Below are 17,615 nucleotides of genomic sequence, written 5' to 3' on the forward strand. Positions count from 1 at the left end.
CGCTGCTCCAGAAGAAAGCCTGCCGAAGCCAGACTGAGCGACACACAGCCGACTGGCTTCAAAACGGATTTACTGCATCAAATTCTTTTTTTTCTCCAACCCACTCACGCAACATCGATTTCTCTCCATAGTCCTTCTCCCATCCTGCCTATCTTTGCATCCAGGCTTCTTTAGTTCCTGACTTTTATTTCTTTGCACCACCTTTCACTTCAGGTCGCTGTCACTTTATGTTTCTCTCTGTGACATCAGACACCTGCTTCGCCCTGGTTAACTCCTGCAGGCTCAGAGCATTGTGGGGAAAGCTTTGGAGGCTCAGCTTCTCCCCGGGGTTTCTCCACTTTCTCTTTTCATCCCACTCTCTATATTTTTAATTCTTTCTCTCTTTTTGATCATCCTGTTGTCCTTCAACTCTTCTTTTAGTCTCTTCTTTCTTCTTCTACCTTCATCCTTCATCCTCTTGCTTTCCTTTTCCCCTCCTGCGTCGGTCACTCTACCTTCCTCTCCCTCGCTATGCTCCATTTTTCGACGCCCCTCTTTGCCCTACATTTTTGTCTCTTTCTTCGCTGATGCCTGTTTCTCTTTTCGTCTTTCTCTCATCCGTCTTCCCGTCTCCTTTTGACAATATTGTGGATTCTCAGAACAAAACTATGTTTCTTGGGGAGGGATACTTTGATGTAATTATACAGTTTTACTTTGCCAGCAAGCGATGTTGGTGTTCTTTTGTAACCTGGATCAGCATGTGACTCAAGATTTATGGCTGCAGGAAGCCGTCTTCTTTGAATTTCACATAAAGGATTGATTAATTGGATCAGCAGCTCCAAACCGAAGAGCAGAATTTGATATTTTGTGAGGATTTATTGGACAGCAGGATGGCCTAATTGGTAGAAAAATAATCCCCCAGCCACAGAAGCCAGGCTTGAATGTCTGTTTTGGGAAGCTTCCACCCTGCTGAAGTGTCCTCGAGCAACTTACTGAACCCTCTCCACCCACACGGGCTCTCGCCTGCCTTACAGGGATCATTGCATATCGCATTGCACAATGGTCACGGACTGTTTTTTTGGGGGGGTTAAAGGTCATGACATGAATTGGACGGATTGCTTACTAAGACCTGGACCACGAGCCGCTTCCTCAAGTCCTGAAGTAATGCGTGTTTCAGCAAGCTTTAAGAGAGAGTGACTGGCAGTCTTGTGATCAGTAGCGTGGATTACTGTTCCAGATACTGAACTTTCAGTTTTCATCATCTCTCGGTTGTTTTAGCGTTTGTTTCTTTTGTTGCAGAAGAAGGTCTGACCTCCAGATCGGGTGCTGAGTCAGACTTTTGTGTGTTGTAGTGGCTGTTGGAGCATTAATGTAACGGACTGGTATATTCTCCCTGTGGGGATACTTGCTGTGTCATCAGATTTTTACAGCACAAAGGATATTTGACATCCTCTGTTTCCTCTCGCGGGGCTCTTTTCTTTTCTGGAGTTACCTACAGCCCTGGGACACTGGCTTTGATTGATTTTCTTCTTCTTCTATTGAGTCTTGTGAGGTGGCTAAAAGTTGAGCAGTGGGTATTATCACCCCTATAACAAATGACGGCCCAGTTACTAGCACAGCAGCTCTCAATTTCTAACGTTTTTGTGGACATTTTAGGATAGCCCTCTTAGAGTTTCCTTGGCTTATTCAAGTTTATATACCAGTTTTTTTTTATAGTTGTGTAAAGCCAGGTTAGGATCCGGTCCTGGTCCTATAGGCTCTATGCTGTTTTCGGGGCCCAGCAGGTTTGTCTGGGCCCTGTGGCCAGACTTTGTACCGGCCCCCCTACAAAACAAATGGAGAACAGCGGCTGCATCCCTCTTTGCTGGAGCAAGGGGGCCTGCATCTACGCACAGCACCCCCTACCAAGTAGGTCCTAATGAGTGTAGTAATCAACACACCATGTTGTACTGACAAATAAACCCTGTAGTTTGATATGTTCTTGAGAATTTGACTAAATCCTTCTGATTCACAGCTACATAGTATTGGATCCATACAATTGTTCATCAAATGTAGTATAATGTAGTATATTCCTTTAGATGGTGCACCTTGGTATCATTATTTACAATGAAATAGAAAAGTACTCGTCATGAACTACCATGCATTACCTTGTTTTCCTTTTCTCACTCTGCGTTTGAAGCATCTTCTCATTCTGTTAAACATCCAGTTGTTCATCAGCCTGGTTGGTTTTCACTTAGCTGAGCTTTGTTTTCTGCTTCATGAAGTCTGAATGACAACGATTTGTGTATTTCATCACCCTGGGATTTACATTTACGACAGATGAGGTCCAGTTGGGGTCAAAACTAAAAACTCATAACCAGCTTTGACTTAATGAACTCCTTGGTACCGCTGGATAATGAAACAAAGGCACAGTGAAGTGCTGCATGACCAGCTGTCAGTTAGCGATGCTAAATGACAGTTCAACCAAAACTGTCCAATGAATGAGTTACGTGTTAGTCTTTAAAGCTTCATTTGAACAGCTACTGAACTGAATTGTTACAATTAATCTGTTTTTGCTTCCTCCTGTTTGAAAAACCAAGTGAACTACGGTTTCTTATCAGTTATTTTGCCCGACTTACAGTTGTACCGAGCTGTAATTAGGTCCGTGAATATGAGTGTGTGGGGAGATGGTGGTTATGAGTTACCCCGGTAAAAATACACACACACACACTCTCTTAGTGCTGGTCCTTTGTTTTTTGTCGGGTCACCATGTAAAAGCATTGTATTTATATGGAAGTGACATTTAGACCCATAGATAGATATCTATGTTTAGATCAGAGTTTAAAATATATTCATGCATATAGATGTACAACCAATGTTTAGACTTTTTCCGTCTTTGTCCCCTTGTATAGATAATGGGCATCCTTGGCAGAGGAGAGGGTGTAGGGGAAGGGGGAGGGCAGAGGAAATAGTTTGAGCATGAGAGAAAGATGAGAGGGAGGAAGGAAGAGAGGTGGTTCAATAGGGCAGAGGATCAAATGGAGATGTGAAGGCAGGAACTAAAAAATCTGTGAGCATGTGAGATGAGCGACTGGAGGAGATTAAGAGAGTGGGAAAAGAGTTGCAGATGAAGGATGGAGAAGGATACAGGGAGTTTGGCATGTGTGGCGGGGCAAAAGAAAGGAAACGATGAAGGCTTTGGAAAGAATAAAGACGTAAAGACGGGGATAAATATGAAGAACGAGGGAGAGAGAGGGATGGTGAAAAAAAAAAAAGACAGAGAGGCCTCGGCTCCCCCAGGATTGTGCTAACCCCAGTAACCCAGATAGCACTTAGACGAGGAGATAAACCGTCCTTCAGCTGCTGCTGCTACGGGACAGGTCAACCTTCTGTGGTTTTACAGGCTGACTGTCAGTCACTGGAGCCCCACTGAGAGAGGGGGTGGTGGGCCTGGCAGCCGCCTGCCCCCCCCTCCTGGCTGCCTGCATGGCCTAGTTGATTTGATTCCTCTTCTTTTCTCTATCTGAATGTGTGAGGGCATGCATGTTGGGATTTAGTATAGTTCTGTTGAGTAGAAATTGGTGCAGTGAGACATAGCTTCATTCATCCTGTGCTACCCTTTTTAAAGCCTTAATTTATGTATTATGAGGTCCGTATTTTGTAGTTCCCCAAAACTGATGTTTACAAGCTAAAGAATCCGGTAACTAAAGGACAGCCTTCTATAATATACAGACTTTTATGGTCTACAGTATGTATGTTAATTGATTATTTTGATGGCATAATGCTCTGCTGTGTAGCAGCCAACTTGCTGGATAATATGAGAGTTTGAAAAGCATCTGATGGAAACATTTGTTCTGCACCACAAACTGATGCTGAGGCTTTATGTCCACCATGACATCTGCAATCTCAAATATGTGGTGGACAAACAGACGATAACTTTTTCCAGTTCTTTGTCAGAGGCAATTAAGCAAAACATCAAACTGAATACATACTTGCAGGTATTTTCTTCAGCCTGACCTCTAGTACTTTACATGTATTCAGTCACATACTGGTTTGTAGCTTCAGTGTTAAAGGGCCACCGTCTATTAACAAAAACCTCTTTTGATAAATGCTGCTGAAAAGGAAGGTAAACATAGTACATGTTATGGTTATGTTCGCTTCACCAGTAGCATAAAGTAGTTGTATGCATACACCAAGGCAGCTATAGGTTGCCTGCTTTTCTAATAGGATTTCATCAAGCTGTATGTAGTAATTAGGTTCAGCTCATGTGTGTGTGATTTTGTGTCACTGTTGTGTTTTGTCTCAGTGTATGCACCGGGGTGTTACCACAATTTAGTGCTTGATATCTAATCTGGTTACTGACTGACCGAGTGAGCAGCAGCAGATGGCTGACTGTGGTTTGTGACTGTATCCCTCCTCTGGTGGCTAACGGACTAGAAGTTATGCCAACTGAAGGTTTGTTGTATATCTATCACAGCTTGTGTACATTATGGACATGGTTCTGATAGCATACATTTATATTGTTCCACCATCTACCTTCAATAGTAAGGAAACACAAGTGTACTGAATTTTAAAGAATATTTTTTTGTGTCAACATCATTTTTAGTAGATGTGGTTTAAGTTTTCAGTTGCACTATGTGCAAAAAAACACACAACCTGGCATCTGCTCTCACACAATACACTGAAATGACAGTAAAGCAATAACTTGATGATATATCAACAACAGAACATGGTTAGTTCAAACCTCCTTCCCTTTCAAATACAGTCTGTCTTCACTAAGCTTCTTCAAAATCTATAATACAATATGAGGTGTAGTTCACAAAGCTTTGTAATTTGAAGCATTCCCAAGAACTACACAGAGCTAATCTGTCTCTGCCTGCTCGGAAGCTTAAAATCTCTGCAGCCGTAGAAGTAACAGAGGACTATGAATTATCTCCACTGCACAACCCCACTAGACGTATCTTTTTATCAGGTAAACGGGGTCTGTAGTTATTACCAAGTCCGTTAGTATTGTTACAATGATATTATACAGTGGTGTATTTGGATAATAGCAGCAGTGCACTCTTTAGGGATTGTAACAAACCACCTAATAATCCAGTAGTATCATAGCCACAGTGATATCGTTCTAATTGGATGATGATAGTAATACTGTAAGAGGGACATTTGTAATCTGATCTTCTTTAATCTGTTGTATTAACGTCTTGAGGGTCTGTTGAGCACGGAGCCATGCTTGTGGCCCTTATACACTTATTACCGACAGGGTGAGCTCACTTTTAATAAACGTACACACAAATGCACACAGTGGACTTCTTCATCTGTCAACTTTCACTCTTGTCCTTTCTCTTTTCAGAATACACTTTGACATTTTAGCTAATAACCAACAATTGTCACACTGCTGTTTGTTAAACTGCAGAGACTTAGAAAGAAAAACTAAGTAAAGTAACATAACCTAGTACCGTATAATGCAGTATAACCTAGGCAGCGTCTTCACTTCTTTTATTCTATCGCAAGGACTTCTTGTCCTCAGTCACTGGAACGTGTGGTAATGGCATTGAAAACATAGCTTTCTATGAAAGATTAAATACTTGGATGGATCAAACTTTTTCTTGGGAAGTGAATATTTCCAATTTGTTTTTTACAGGTGCTTTAAAAAAGACAATTTCAGCCTCTTTATATACAAAAGAAAAAACACGTCAATGTTTCAATCCAGCAAGGATCTTGCTTAAGATCTAAAAACCAATTCAGACGTGTACATGAACAGTTTATCACTTGAAAATGAAGAAGAATTGCGAAAAACGGATGATTGAGTCTTAAGACACCTAAACAACAACATAAGGTTGATAATACCAGAAAAGTTTAATAATATGAAGAAAATGAGGGAAAGGTTTTTCATGTAAGTAAAGACTCCAAAAAAGGGAAATGAGTGCAAAGCCTCTCCATAGACACAGGATGTAATCATGTGTACTGGTGCACGTACACACTCACACTATTGATACAGCAGATTCTTACAAGAGAGTGCTGAGTCAAATTCTTAGATGCATAATGTCCTCCTTTACACTTCTGATGCAGTCATTGTGCGCGCACACACACACACACACACACACGGGCATGTATTTCAGCATGTGTCTTTGAAGAGGGAACTGTAGGTCAAGCTGTCAAAGTGCTGAACCAACTTTCCCCGGATCAGTCGGCATATTTCTGTCTCTGTGTCTTTCTCAACATGAAGTGATCTGACCGTGACCTGAACACAACATGGAAAAAGTGCTGAATGTAGTGATGTGATGTTAACAGTAGTGATTTTTGTGTCTCGCTACAGGCTGTTAAGAACAGCAGTGAAACAACCAGGGTCGACAGTAACAGAAAACAGTCAGTTGAATTTATTGTCTCCATATTCAGTGGATTCAATAAGTCATCGCATGTAAATCTTTCAACCCTGAACAACACGGTAGACGATGAAGCAGATCACAATTTTAGTTGTAGATTACGTTCCCAATACTGGGAAGTGAGCCACGAAATTAGTCAGCCAATCAGATTCGGTTTACTTTTGCCACCGTAAGATAGCCACAGATAGAGTTCACAGCCAGCTGGAACCAGCCGCTGTTGTGATGATGACTCGACAAAGCCTGCAGGGATATCCAGGAAGTGACAGGATGACACAGGAAGCAGCAGAGTTTGTGTCGCGCACAAGGACGTGTGAAGATGAACCTATCGTAGAAACAACCTTTTAAAGAGGGTGAATACCATACAGTCTATGGTAAATACCATACAGTCTATGGTAAATATGCGAAAGAGAGAGTCTGAGACAAATAATATTCTGCTGTAGTCTCATACTGTGGTAAAGAATACATGTGAAGCAGGCTATTGTTTAGTTGCAATTTAATAATACGTTAAATTTTTTACTCCTTTTCCTAATTAGACATCTTGTGATTCTGTGTGTTTATCTGTAAACTCATCATGAAGGATATGTCAGTGAGACTTCATCCTGCTGTTAGGCTGCAGCCCACCTACAGCCACTACTATTCAGGCTGCTGCCCGACTACAGCCATTCAACCAGTACGTCCAGAACAATTTACTAATTTACCAGAGCAGACCGTAGCGTGTCAAGACACAATTTGGAAACCACCAGATTGTAAACTGCAGCCTAGCAGCCATGCAACTGGTTGAGAACAGTAGAACTCTGCCTCACAGAGACGTATGGCGTGGACATGTTGGCCAGTTCCACTCCACGCTGCAGGTAGGACTGAAGGACCAGTCGACTGACTGGTTTTGCAGTGGCTTACTGTTAAGCTTAAAGCTTGACGAGATTCAAAGTGTGGTTGATTTAGCAGTAGTCTGTCCAGTTTGACCACAGTGTTTCCCACTGGGAATCTATTTATATAAGCTGATTTATGTTGAGCTTTGAGCCCATTAGGTCCTTCTAAAAATACATTGTGTCAGTGATTTGCCGGTTTATATTGACTAGTAGCCTTACTGAAGCTCTCTTGGTTTCTACAGTTATTTTTTTGTCTCAACGTTGCCGTGTGAGAGTGGATTTGCATGAGTTCTCTTTTATGTCTTTATGATTATTAATGTAGCCTGTTTTGTGTCACGACATATGTACAGAGTGCCGTATGAACGGCAGACTGGTGGTGACTGAAGGGTTGTTTGAGTGGGTGTTTTACCGTGTCAGCTATTCTTGTAGTGGTGTTCTTCAAAGGGTTGATAAAGTAATTCTCTTTACATACCCTAATCACCTTCCTTTTTTTTTTTTTTCAACCCGTTGATTTATATTCTTCTCGACTGTGTGATGCTCCTTTCACATCATTGAACATATTTCCAAAGAAGATAAAAAATATGTTGAAAAATACGATTTTGACCCTCTGTCCTTCTCTCTTTTCCAGAATATGACGGCCAGTTAGCCCCCGCAGGAGGATCTGAATCAGGCATGGCGTCGTCTTCCTACTTGGAACCCAACCTCAATCACTCCGCGGCGGGTGGTTGTGGGGTTAAATCCCGGTCTGGGATTTCTGGTGGTACCGGTGTTGGTACCAGTGGCTCTGCTGGAGGCCTTGAGCGGCCCTCGGGCTCCATGGACCGGGTTCTGAAGATCTTCCATTATTTTGAGACGAACAGCGAGCCATGCACCTGGGCTAGTAACATCAGGCATGGAGATGCTACAGACGTCAGGGTGAGACACACAAACAATTCTTACCTCTCTAGCCCTTCTTAGTCAGCATTTCCCTGATTATCACTTTTTAATTTTTTGTTCATACTTCCTCTCATTTCAACAGGGTGTTATCCAGAAGATAGCAGAGATCCACAAATTGCGCTGTGTGTCCTCTCTGGGCCTCCGTCTGACCCATCTGCACTCTGATGCACTCCATTGGTTACACCCCGATTTGGGCGTGTGTCACGTCAGAGAGAAATATGAGAAACAGCACCCCCAAGAGGAGTGGAGGTAAGGTTACAACAAGACTCTGCCTGCTTCCTCTCCCCATGTCTTTCCATGTTGACTTTCTCCGTAAGGGTTACTAGATCTAGCTGCGGATTCTAGTTAATCGAGTGGGCAACCTTATCCTTAATGCTGTGCTGAAATCAAACATCAGGCCAAGAAACATTACATTACTTTATTCTCTCAAGAGGCGGACAAGAGAAGGATTATACCATCAACATGGCAACTTTACAAATGCCCTATTAGGCTGTGCAGGAGCTACACTTGTTTAAGCTACAAATATGCAAAACGAGTATTTTAATAAACCTAATAAACAAGCTACAGCTATATAACATATGGTCCCAATGAAACCATTTTATACTCCCAGTAAACCTGAAACATACTAATGTGAATAACTGTGCACGGCCAGTAAAAAAATATTGCAACCAATAATTTAATATTGCTCCCTTTTGCCAAGGTCCCTGTGTTGATTTTCGAAAATCCTCATAAAATGTGTTTTCTCGTTCATCCTTGGTGGATGACGTTTACCTAAATTCAATCGGTCAAGGTGACTTCATTGCACAGATTTGTGACTTGAATGCAATGAGTAGTGTGTATTTGCTGCGTATTATTAAACTACAATCTGTAGAGCTTTATTCTTCCCATTCATTTGAGGCAGTAGCCTCATACAGGGGATGATCTTCTCCGTTTGACGAAGGGGAACGAGCTGCTCGTTATTTGAAAGCAGCTCTGTCTGTTTTCGACCTACGCTGAAACTGTGCTGGCGCTTGGCATGTTCAGTGGATATTGTTAACAGCTCTTCTTACAATTCAGTCCTTTGTCCTACAGTCGACGTGTTACACCGAAAATCATTAAAATTTAAATGAGGTAAAAAAAAAAAATGAACAAGTTGTTGACATCTCTAACATGCAGCTGAGCGGCTCTGCCAGTTGTTGCAGCTTTGCCTCGGTGGGGCGGCAGAACTGCAAGCCCACAGGAGCTTCTGCTGCTGTCGAGCTATTGTTAGAACAGCAGAAGTCGCCGAGGGGATGGACTGACTCTCTCTCTCGCTCCTCTCGCGCTCCCTCACATGTTTCTCTTCGGTCTCGTGCGCTGCTCGCAGTCCTTCTTTTTTCACTTTGATCCTTCTCTCTCTCATCTCTCACATCTGTGCTTCCTATCTTACCACAGCTCTCTCTTCTCTCTCAAACACGCATCATCTCTCTTCTCACAATCTCTTTTCGGTTCATTCATTATAGAACGAGGATGTTTTATTTATTTTGTCTTTTGGCCTTGATTTCCTTTGTTATTTAACTTCAGGCCTGTGGCATCACAGCAGCTTGGAGCTCACTACTCTCTTCACTGTAGTCGCTGCAATATGTCAGTCATAAAATGATATGTCGCTGTAAACGATAATGGCCCATTCGGGTACTTCTGTGGCACAGTTCAACTGGCAAGTGTAACAGCAGGAATCTCATAATGCTTTTATGGTATTACAAGGTTATCACTTTCAGTTAGTTCACTGCCAGAACAACATGAAACTGCGTCTTACTGCGCCACCAGACAGTAATATAGTGAGTAGAAAGAGCATCTTTCAACTTCAGCACTTAGTTTCAAGCCCCTGTGTGGGCAAACGGCCACTCCGCTGCAGTGATTTTGAGCAAGACATAAAATCTATTGCTCCATGGGCACTATTAAGTAGCTAACATGCAATTTAAACCACTTGTGAAGGAAGAGCAAGAGGAATGAAGAAAATAGAGCAGGAAACGAGCACAAAAAACTTGTCCAGGCCCTCAATGTGTGCATAGACCAGAACTAGTTTCTAGCTCCTTACAGCCAAATTGTATGTAGCATAGCTGTAACAAAAAGACGAAAACTTCTTGAACTTCTTCTTTGTAAAAAGTATGTTGATGATGTGCAACATATATCTACAGTTGTTATACTGTTTATTATCTATAAAACAGAAGTGGGATTTTTGTGATCATGTCATGGATTCAGTGGTATACGCTCAGGTATACGCCCAGGTTTAAAATGTATTGAGGTCTGTGTATGCGTCAGCTGTATGTATGAGTAAGCATGCTCCTCCTGTCTTCATACAGGCATTGAATTCTGATGCTGCAGGTTATTTTATTCTCTGTGTGGGTGTGTGTGTGTGCTGACAGTATGGGTATTTAGCCAAATTGTCTCTGTCATTCTCAGGTATGAGTTGCGGATGCGATACCTTCCTAAAGGTTACCTCAGCCATTTCTCTGAGGACAAACCCTCTCTTAACTACCTCTATCACCAGGTGAGGCAACATGGCAGGGTCACATGAAATAAGAGGACACAGAAAAGTGTAATAATACCAACAAAAAACATAATCTGGTTTTAAAGGGTATCTATAATGTTCTTGAACCAGTTCTTCTGTCATACAAGATCTGCTCTGTCCCTTGCTCCCTATCGCTTTTTCGTCTAAACACGCAGACATACCTTGAAACAGATGCTTAACTGATACAATGCATTGTTCTTACATGGGACTGCAGTTTAACTTTACCTTTTATAGCAGTGTTGTTATAAAACATTGGGCCTCATTCACTGATATCTTGCTATGTATTTTCTGATATTTGTTAAGAGTAAAAAAAAAAGTCTGCATCAGATTCGTGACGTGTTCTTAAACCGCAGAATTGTTCGCACCTTAGAATGACGAATCCCATTGTCAGCGTAAATTGCTGGCTCCCAACTATTGTAAGGCTCCATGAGGACGGCTCTCGGTAGCCTAAAGCGTCCCAAGAGGTACTCGTCGCTCTCTGTAAATAGATCTACATTGTCTTGGAAGATGCGTTCGCTCCTCGGGGCACGATCTGCATCATCTTGCAGCAGCAGTAAAAATGCCGTTGTGAGAGTCGGCCTAGGATGCAGAAATAGGCCGAGTTTAGACCTATAAATAGCATGATCATTCACTAATTATTGGATGGGATGTCTCCCAATAAAATGATAACAAACAACTAATTCATTAATTAAAATAATTATCAAAAAATATTATGAATTTAAAAAATAGTATCGTAATTCAAAGTCTATAATAGAACAGGATTGTAGGACTGTAGAATTGAAGAAAGCGCTATCACTAATTATTATGTCAGCACTCAAATGTGTAGATTCCGTTCTTGCCGAAGAACAAATCCCAAATAAGAAAACATTGGTGAATGTCAGAATCTGTGTGAAAACTGCGTATCGTGAGTGGGTTTTAAAGGAGAAACTTCTTCTGAAGAACGGTTGGTGAATGAGGCCCATTGTTCTGTTGTTCCTACAGGTAAAGAGTGACTACATGCAACATCTAGCTGATCAGGTGGATCAAGAAGTTGCTCTGAAACTGGGCTGTTTGGAAATTAGGTGAGAAAACCACACATTTGTTCTTATGCCACGAGTGTGACAAAAATTAACAAAATAATCCTGTTTACTCAAACGGGTATCTTGACTGTTAGTCTCTGCTCATCAGAGACGATTTCCTGAATATGTGTCTGATTTAATATTGTTTTGCCTTTCTCTGTGAATTTTATAGGAGGTTCTTCAGAGAGATGCCAGGCAACGCCCTGGATAAGAAATCCAATTATGAACTATTAGAGTAAGATTGATTTGATCTTGTTCGCTCCGTAAACCTCATTGCTTCAAATTTAGATTCTGAGATTGCAGATTTGAGCTATTCAAAGACTTTCATTCTGGTATGTTTAGGAAAGACGTTGGTTTGAGGAGGTTCTTCCCCAAAAGCCTGCTGGACTCCCTCAAGGTGAGGCTAAACTACTGTTAATGTAGTAAGAGAGTCAGTGACGTTCATCTCTCATTTAAGTTCCATTGCCAGATGACAGAAGTGTCAGTGGTGGAAATTCCTTTGGGAATCCTTGGCCCACTTAGTCGGCTGGATGAGCTAATGGCTATTTGACTGAGTAGCCGGCTGACTGGCAGGGAGACTAACTTGATGACTGAATGGACGTCTGGCTGAATGTCTTATAATCTGATCGTCTGGAATTAAGTTAAGCGTCCTGTTGTCACTCGCAGTGTGCTTTGCCATTTCTTGGCTCTGAACCAACTTTCTCCCAGAAAGACTTAACCCTTGGTAATGTCTTATTCTCCCGCTCTATCAGGCGAAGACTCTTCGTAAGCAGATCCAGCAGACCTTTAAGCAGTTTGCTAACCTCAACGATGAGCAGAGCATCCACAAGTTCTTTGAGATACTCTCTCCCATCTATCACTTTGACAAAGAGTGCTTCAAATGTGCTTTGGGGGTAGGGCAACACTCAATTCATAATGACAAAAGGTGTTACGTCTAAAGGTGAAATCCATCCATACATTTTCCATACCTTCAGGAGGTTGAACCTATTCTGCATTTACAGGGTATAAAACATGTGGAGTAGAATGTCGTCTTTAGTTTAAATGGCTTGTCAGAGCCGTACAAGGTGGTTCTAGTAATTGCAGTTTGCACAGTCCTGCTTCATATCACTATATTCTTCTTATTATCACTTATCTTATTATTCTGTCATCTACAGAATGCAGACTTGTTTCTGTCCTAGAAGACGTTTCATATTAAAAGTAGTGAAAACAGATGACATTAAAATTGTTTGTTTTGTTAATATTGCATGTTTCCCAGTACTATGTTTAGTAAATAATGCAGATGATATGATGATATGTGACATCTATTTTAATACTGTATGTGTCTCTCTCTCCAGTCTAGTTGGGTAATATCAGTGGAGTTAGCTATTGGACCAGAAGAAGGAATCAGCTACCTCACAGATAAGGGCTCAATGGTGAGTATGCACTGAGACAACTCATCTCACGAGGTCCAACTTTCACTCAGTGATGGTGTAGCCATTTCAAAATGAGCTTTCTTTAAATGGCATCTGATTATTCCAGCTAACAGATGAACCAGTTCAATATATTTATGGACTTAAAGTGTCTTTCAGCACTACTATACACTGCAGTGGTGTTTAATGCGTACTACTGTATACTGCATGCTTTTAATTTGAAGGCCAGCTGGCAGTCTATCATACCGCCCTCTACTGACTGTCCTCTCCAGTAGGCAGATTGTGTCTTGACTCCACAATGACTCCTAAAATGCCAGCGGTCAGGTCATTTTAGTTAGGAAACAGATGGTATGAGCTAGAGAGAGCCATATGTGTGAAATCAGCAGGTGATGTGATCAGGAGATCTGCACCGCTGCATTTAGGACGTGCTTGCTGCAGTGACGACTCAAAAAGGCAGGAAACAGCTGCACACCTTTTTCTCCAGTGTGTAAATTGAGGTATTCAATTTCAACTTAATGATGACAGACTGTCAAAATGTCTACACTTTATTTAATAAGCCGATAGCGGAGCGTGTCCTGTTTGGCCTTCATGCGCACATTAAAATTCACTACAAATACATGACTAACTGGTACCATGGAAAAAAGAATGTCTCAGCCCTGGGCAAATATTTACACGTACATCTTATGTGCTTTTTAATAATTATGTGTATCTGTCTTTGTCGTTGCAGCCTACACACTTAGCTAACTTTAACCAGGTTCAGTCCATCCAGTACTCTGCTTTGGAAGAGAAGGACAGGAAAGGCATGTTGCAGCTCAACGTAGCTGGAGCTCCAGAGGTGAAAACACACAGACACACCTTGCATGCTATATCCTTAGCTTTTCAACTGTAGGGTGGTTCATTGTGAAACATGACTGCCTGTTGTTTGGATATTGTTTGCAGTAATACCTCATGTTGTATTTTAATTATTTAAGTAGAAATGTATAACAAACATAAAATAGCAACTGCTTGTCAAACAATGTACTTTAAGTTGTAGTAACAACCAATCTGCAGTAAAATACGATACGGGGAAAGAAGGAAACAGCCCATGGGGAGGGTGAAGGCGGGTGTTGCCATCTGCACTTGAGTGTCGACGTGAGTGCGTCTGTCGAGAGTGGGTGTGTGTTCGCAGCAGGCTTTTCTAGTGGAAAAGCATGTGTACATCAGTACTAGAGTATCTGTGTAGGGATGTGTGTGTGTGTGTGGGGAGGACTGAATGTGTGTATATGTGCACTGGTAGAAGACGTTACCCCTAATAAAGCTCTCATTGTGTCACTGTGAAGCAATGCTCTGTCCCACTAATCCTGTGTGTGTGTCTAGCCCCTCACAGTCACCACGGCATTGCTGACTACGGCAGAAAACATGGCTGACTTGATTGACGGCTACTGTCGACTCGTCTCCTCAGCTACTCACTCCTTCATTGTCAGAGTCCACAAAGGTATGACGACTCTTACATTTGTTTTGTGTTCACTATACACCCACATTTAGATATTTTTGGGTCTATTGCAGCATTTCATTGGTTCGGTTGTGTGCAGTTATTATTGTGATCATTTCTATATTGTTTGGATGGTTTGGATGACCTTCTCCTATAAATAGTAGTACTCGAGGTTTGAAATTGCAGTCAGCTTACGCTTGTCACTTTGAATAACCAGCCAATGTTTTAGCTAGTCTTTTCTAAAAATAAATATGGCTACTAAGAAATGGTTACAGTGAGGTAGTTTTATACAAGAGGCCCGTCTGTTCTGTGTCTAATTCATGTGTTCATTTTGCGTCTGCAGAGGGGGACAGAGCTCTGCCGTCCATCCCCAAGTAAGTCAACCGACACATTTGGTCTCATTAGCTGCTCGATCAAGTAAAAACAAGTGTCAGTTTCCTGTGATGCATTAAAGAGGTTCAGTCAAGGTTTGTCGGCGAATTTTTTCCCTTTAACCAGCACAACTTTGTTTTTTGTCTTAAGTGACTGGGCTGGCTTGCGCTGGCAATAGTAGTTATTTCAGTCCTTGAATTGCCCATACTGTGGATATAAGGTGTGGACGTATGTGTTCTTTATATTCTAATGTTCATCATTGAGAAGCTACACACATGACAGGATGTGGGAGGATTCTCCATTCCTCGTGTTGCACTGCTATCTTCACAGCGGCATCTTGGAAGCTTTCGCTTAGATTTTCTCATCTCTCTTCCAGAGTATCAAATCATGAGAGGCGGATGGAAAAACGTATGGAAGGAGTACGGACCCGAGCTGTTTGTGTCTCAGGTATAAACCCGTCTCACTTTCTCTTTTCCTGTTGGTCTGTTTCTCCCCTTTCCCGTCTGTGTGCTGCTTTAAATGTCATGAGTGACAGCGACTGCTAACAGCTGGATAAAGGGTTCATAGATATGTGTTCGTACCCTGTTCCCTCCATAAAGCCTCATCTGTGTGTGCAATGAAGAGTCCTTGTCTCGCCAGATGTCCCCGTGGAGAGCTTTAGTCACTGTCACTCTTCCTGTGTCGTTACTGACCTCTGACTAACTCACAGTTACACAGAATTACATGAAAATAAGCTTGAATATAGTATCAAGTCATTTAATAACATCTGTGACCTTGTTTGTTTTTCTCTTAACAGTCAAACTAATGCTTCTTTTCCTGTGTGTGTGTGTGTGTGTGTGTGTGTGTTTCATGCTGCATGTGGCTTCTGCAGGTCAAACTAGTGGCGATGGTAAACACCATTTTTTCTATTAACGGCCCTAAATTAGTAACTTAATGGAATTCCTGCTCTGTGTCTACATTCAGCGTAGTGTGTGTGTGTGTGTGTGTGTGTGTGTGTGTGTGTGCTGTATCTCTGTATCTGCATGTAATTGTTTCAGCCTTATCCATGACTCAACCTGTTATTCTTCCACTTGTTTCTGTGGAAAGAATGAACGTTTCCATCCCTCCCCTTTCCTATCCTCTGCCTGTCTCTCTCTCTCTCCCTCTCTTTATTGTTCTCGTCTGTCCTACATCACTCGTGTGCAGCTGTTTTATAGTATATGAAAGTTTTAAATTGTTGCGCATGTGTTTGGAATCCGGCATGGTGACGGTCTTTTGGAAAGGTACGTCTGTTTGATGATGGTTTGTTTCTCTTACTGTTGCCATTTTCACTCTTTATTTGTCAGTGAAGGTGATGTTCAAATTGCCGTATTTCCTAAAAATCCAGGTGATGCAAAGCATTTTCATATCGAAAATGGGACTTTTGGTTTGTGTTGTGTCAGATGAATGCTGTCCGGGCGACTCGGCTTGTTGTATCAAAGTGAAGTTTTTTTATTTGAACGTCATTTGTATTTTGTGTGTCACTAACTGAGACTTATTGTTTCTTGTCTCCCCACTTTGCTCTGCAGAAACGGACGACTATGCTGAGATCATAGATGAGGAGGACACCTACACGATGCCTTCAAGTAAGTACAAACACACACACACAACCATTGTAGGCAGCTAATTTGACAACTGGAAGAAGGGACAGATCGTCATTGTGCACGTGTGTGCACGTGTGTGTGTGTGTGTGTGTGTGTATGTGTGTGTGTGTGTGTGTGTGCTCTGGTGATCAGTGGACCTCTTCGGACTTGTGCAGCATACTGCGTGTGCCTACGAGTGCCAGTTCATGTGTGTGCAGGTAGAAAGCTTGTGTGCTTGTTATTATCAATTTAGAATAATTAATTGTCTATCTCAATATATGATTTTGTTGCGATAAATGCTCTGAGTTTCCTCTATTCTTATTAGGTTGGTGGACAAAAGGATGGCAGGAAAGATAATAACATGAATGACTCTACATTTTCCGTGGTTACATGTGGCAATCTCATAAAAGGGGAAACCACTTGAACCACATACTGCCTATCTATTAATAGGTCTGCAGTCTGTGTTTGTTTCAGTGAGTTGTAATCCGCTTCCTCTGATTGCTTTAAGACATCTTGACACAATGTTTACATTACAGTAAACATTTGACAAATGGCTCTATCTACTGCTAATTACTATTATCACAAGGGTTAATTGTGACAATTAACTCCTGTAGATGTAACTGTTCGTCTGAAAACATGAAGAGGGGCTGCTGTGCTGCAGGGTAATGCCTGATCCTCAGGTTTAGGGCTCGTGTTAGACTCACCGCACCGCTAAACGGTAACGCTACACAGACAACATATAGAAGCAGTGGAGATGAGCGACATCACCTGAACGCATGACAGGGAAAGAAGCTGGGATGTTAAGTGACCGATATTTACTGACAAAATTCCCCATCTAACCTGCCTCAAAATGTTTCCCTGTGTATCACGAGCCCAAGTTGTTCCATGCAATTCAATTCCAACGTGCCTTTGCTTTTTTGTTTTTCATAAATAATAGCTTTCACCAAAGTCCTGTGGACAGTTGTAAACACACAAACAGATACAGAGAGAGCAAGTCGAGCAGCAGGTAGAAACTGAACTGCATCACT

At 41.8% G+C, this 17,615-nt stretch overlaps 1 protein-coding gene across 20 annotated transcripts in view; it reads left to right on the top strand.

Annotated features, from left to right (window-relative positions):
• The window catches only part of LOC116386948 (focal adhesion kinase 1-like), a 54,567-nt gene that overhangs the window by 9,417 nt on the left and 27,535 nt on the right, over window positions 1–17,615 (top strand). For 7 of the 20 annotated variants that reach the window (XM_031853576.1, XM_031853566.1, XM_031853581.1 and 4 more), the window contains exons 1-15: window positions 7–1,887; window positions 7,839–8,125; window positions 8,229–8,395; window positions 10,568–10,655; window positions 11,658–11,737; window positions 11,907–11,969; window positions 12,077–12,131; window positions 12,487–12,627; window positions 13,069–13,146; window positions 13,871–13,978; window positions 14,500–14,617; window positions 14,958–14,988; window positions 15,363–15,433; window positions 15,858–15,875; window positions 16,534–16,590. In XM_031853576.1, coding sequence (XP_031709436.1) covers window positions 1,815–1,887; window positions 7,839–8,125; window positions 8,229–8,395; window positions 10,568–10,655; window positions 11,658–11,737; window positions 11,907–11,969; window positions 12,077–12,131; window positions 12,487–12,627; window positions 13,069–13,146; window positions 13,871–13,978; window positions 14,500–14,617; window positions 14,958–14,988; window positions 15,363–15,433; window positions 15,858–15,875; window positions 16,534–16,590 — 1,435 coding nt within the window. In that variant the 5' untranslated portion in view covers window positions 7–1,814. Of the gene's footprint in view, window positions 1–6; window positions 1,888–7,838; window positions 8,126–8,228; window positions 8,396–10,567; window positions 10,656–11,657; window positions 11,738–11,906; window positions 11,970–12,076; window positions 12,132–12,486; window positions 12,628–13,068; window positions 13,147–13,870; window positions 13,979–14,499; window positions 14,618–14,957; window positions 14,989–15,362; window positions 15,434–15,857; window positions 15,876–16,533; window positions 16,591–17,524; window positions 17,594–17,615 lie in introns of those variants that run through there. The other 13 variants (XM_031853562.1, XM_031853563.1, XM_031853565.1 and 10 more) reach the window with 4 other exon arrangements.

This window comes from Anarrhichthys ocellatus, unplaced genomic scaffold, assembly GCF_004355925.1.
Source record: "Anarrhichthys ocellatus isolate YVR2014 unplaced genomic scaffold, GSC_Weel_1.0 scaffold13, whole genome shotgun sequence".
Taxonomy (NCBI): Eukaryota; Metazoa; Chordata; class Actinopteri; order Perciformes; family Anarhichadidae; genus Anarrhichthys; species Anarrhichthys ocellatus.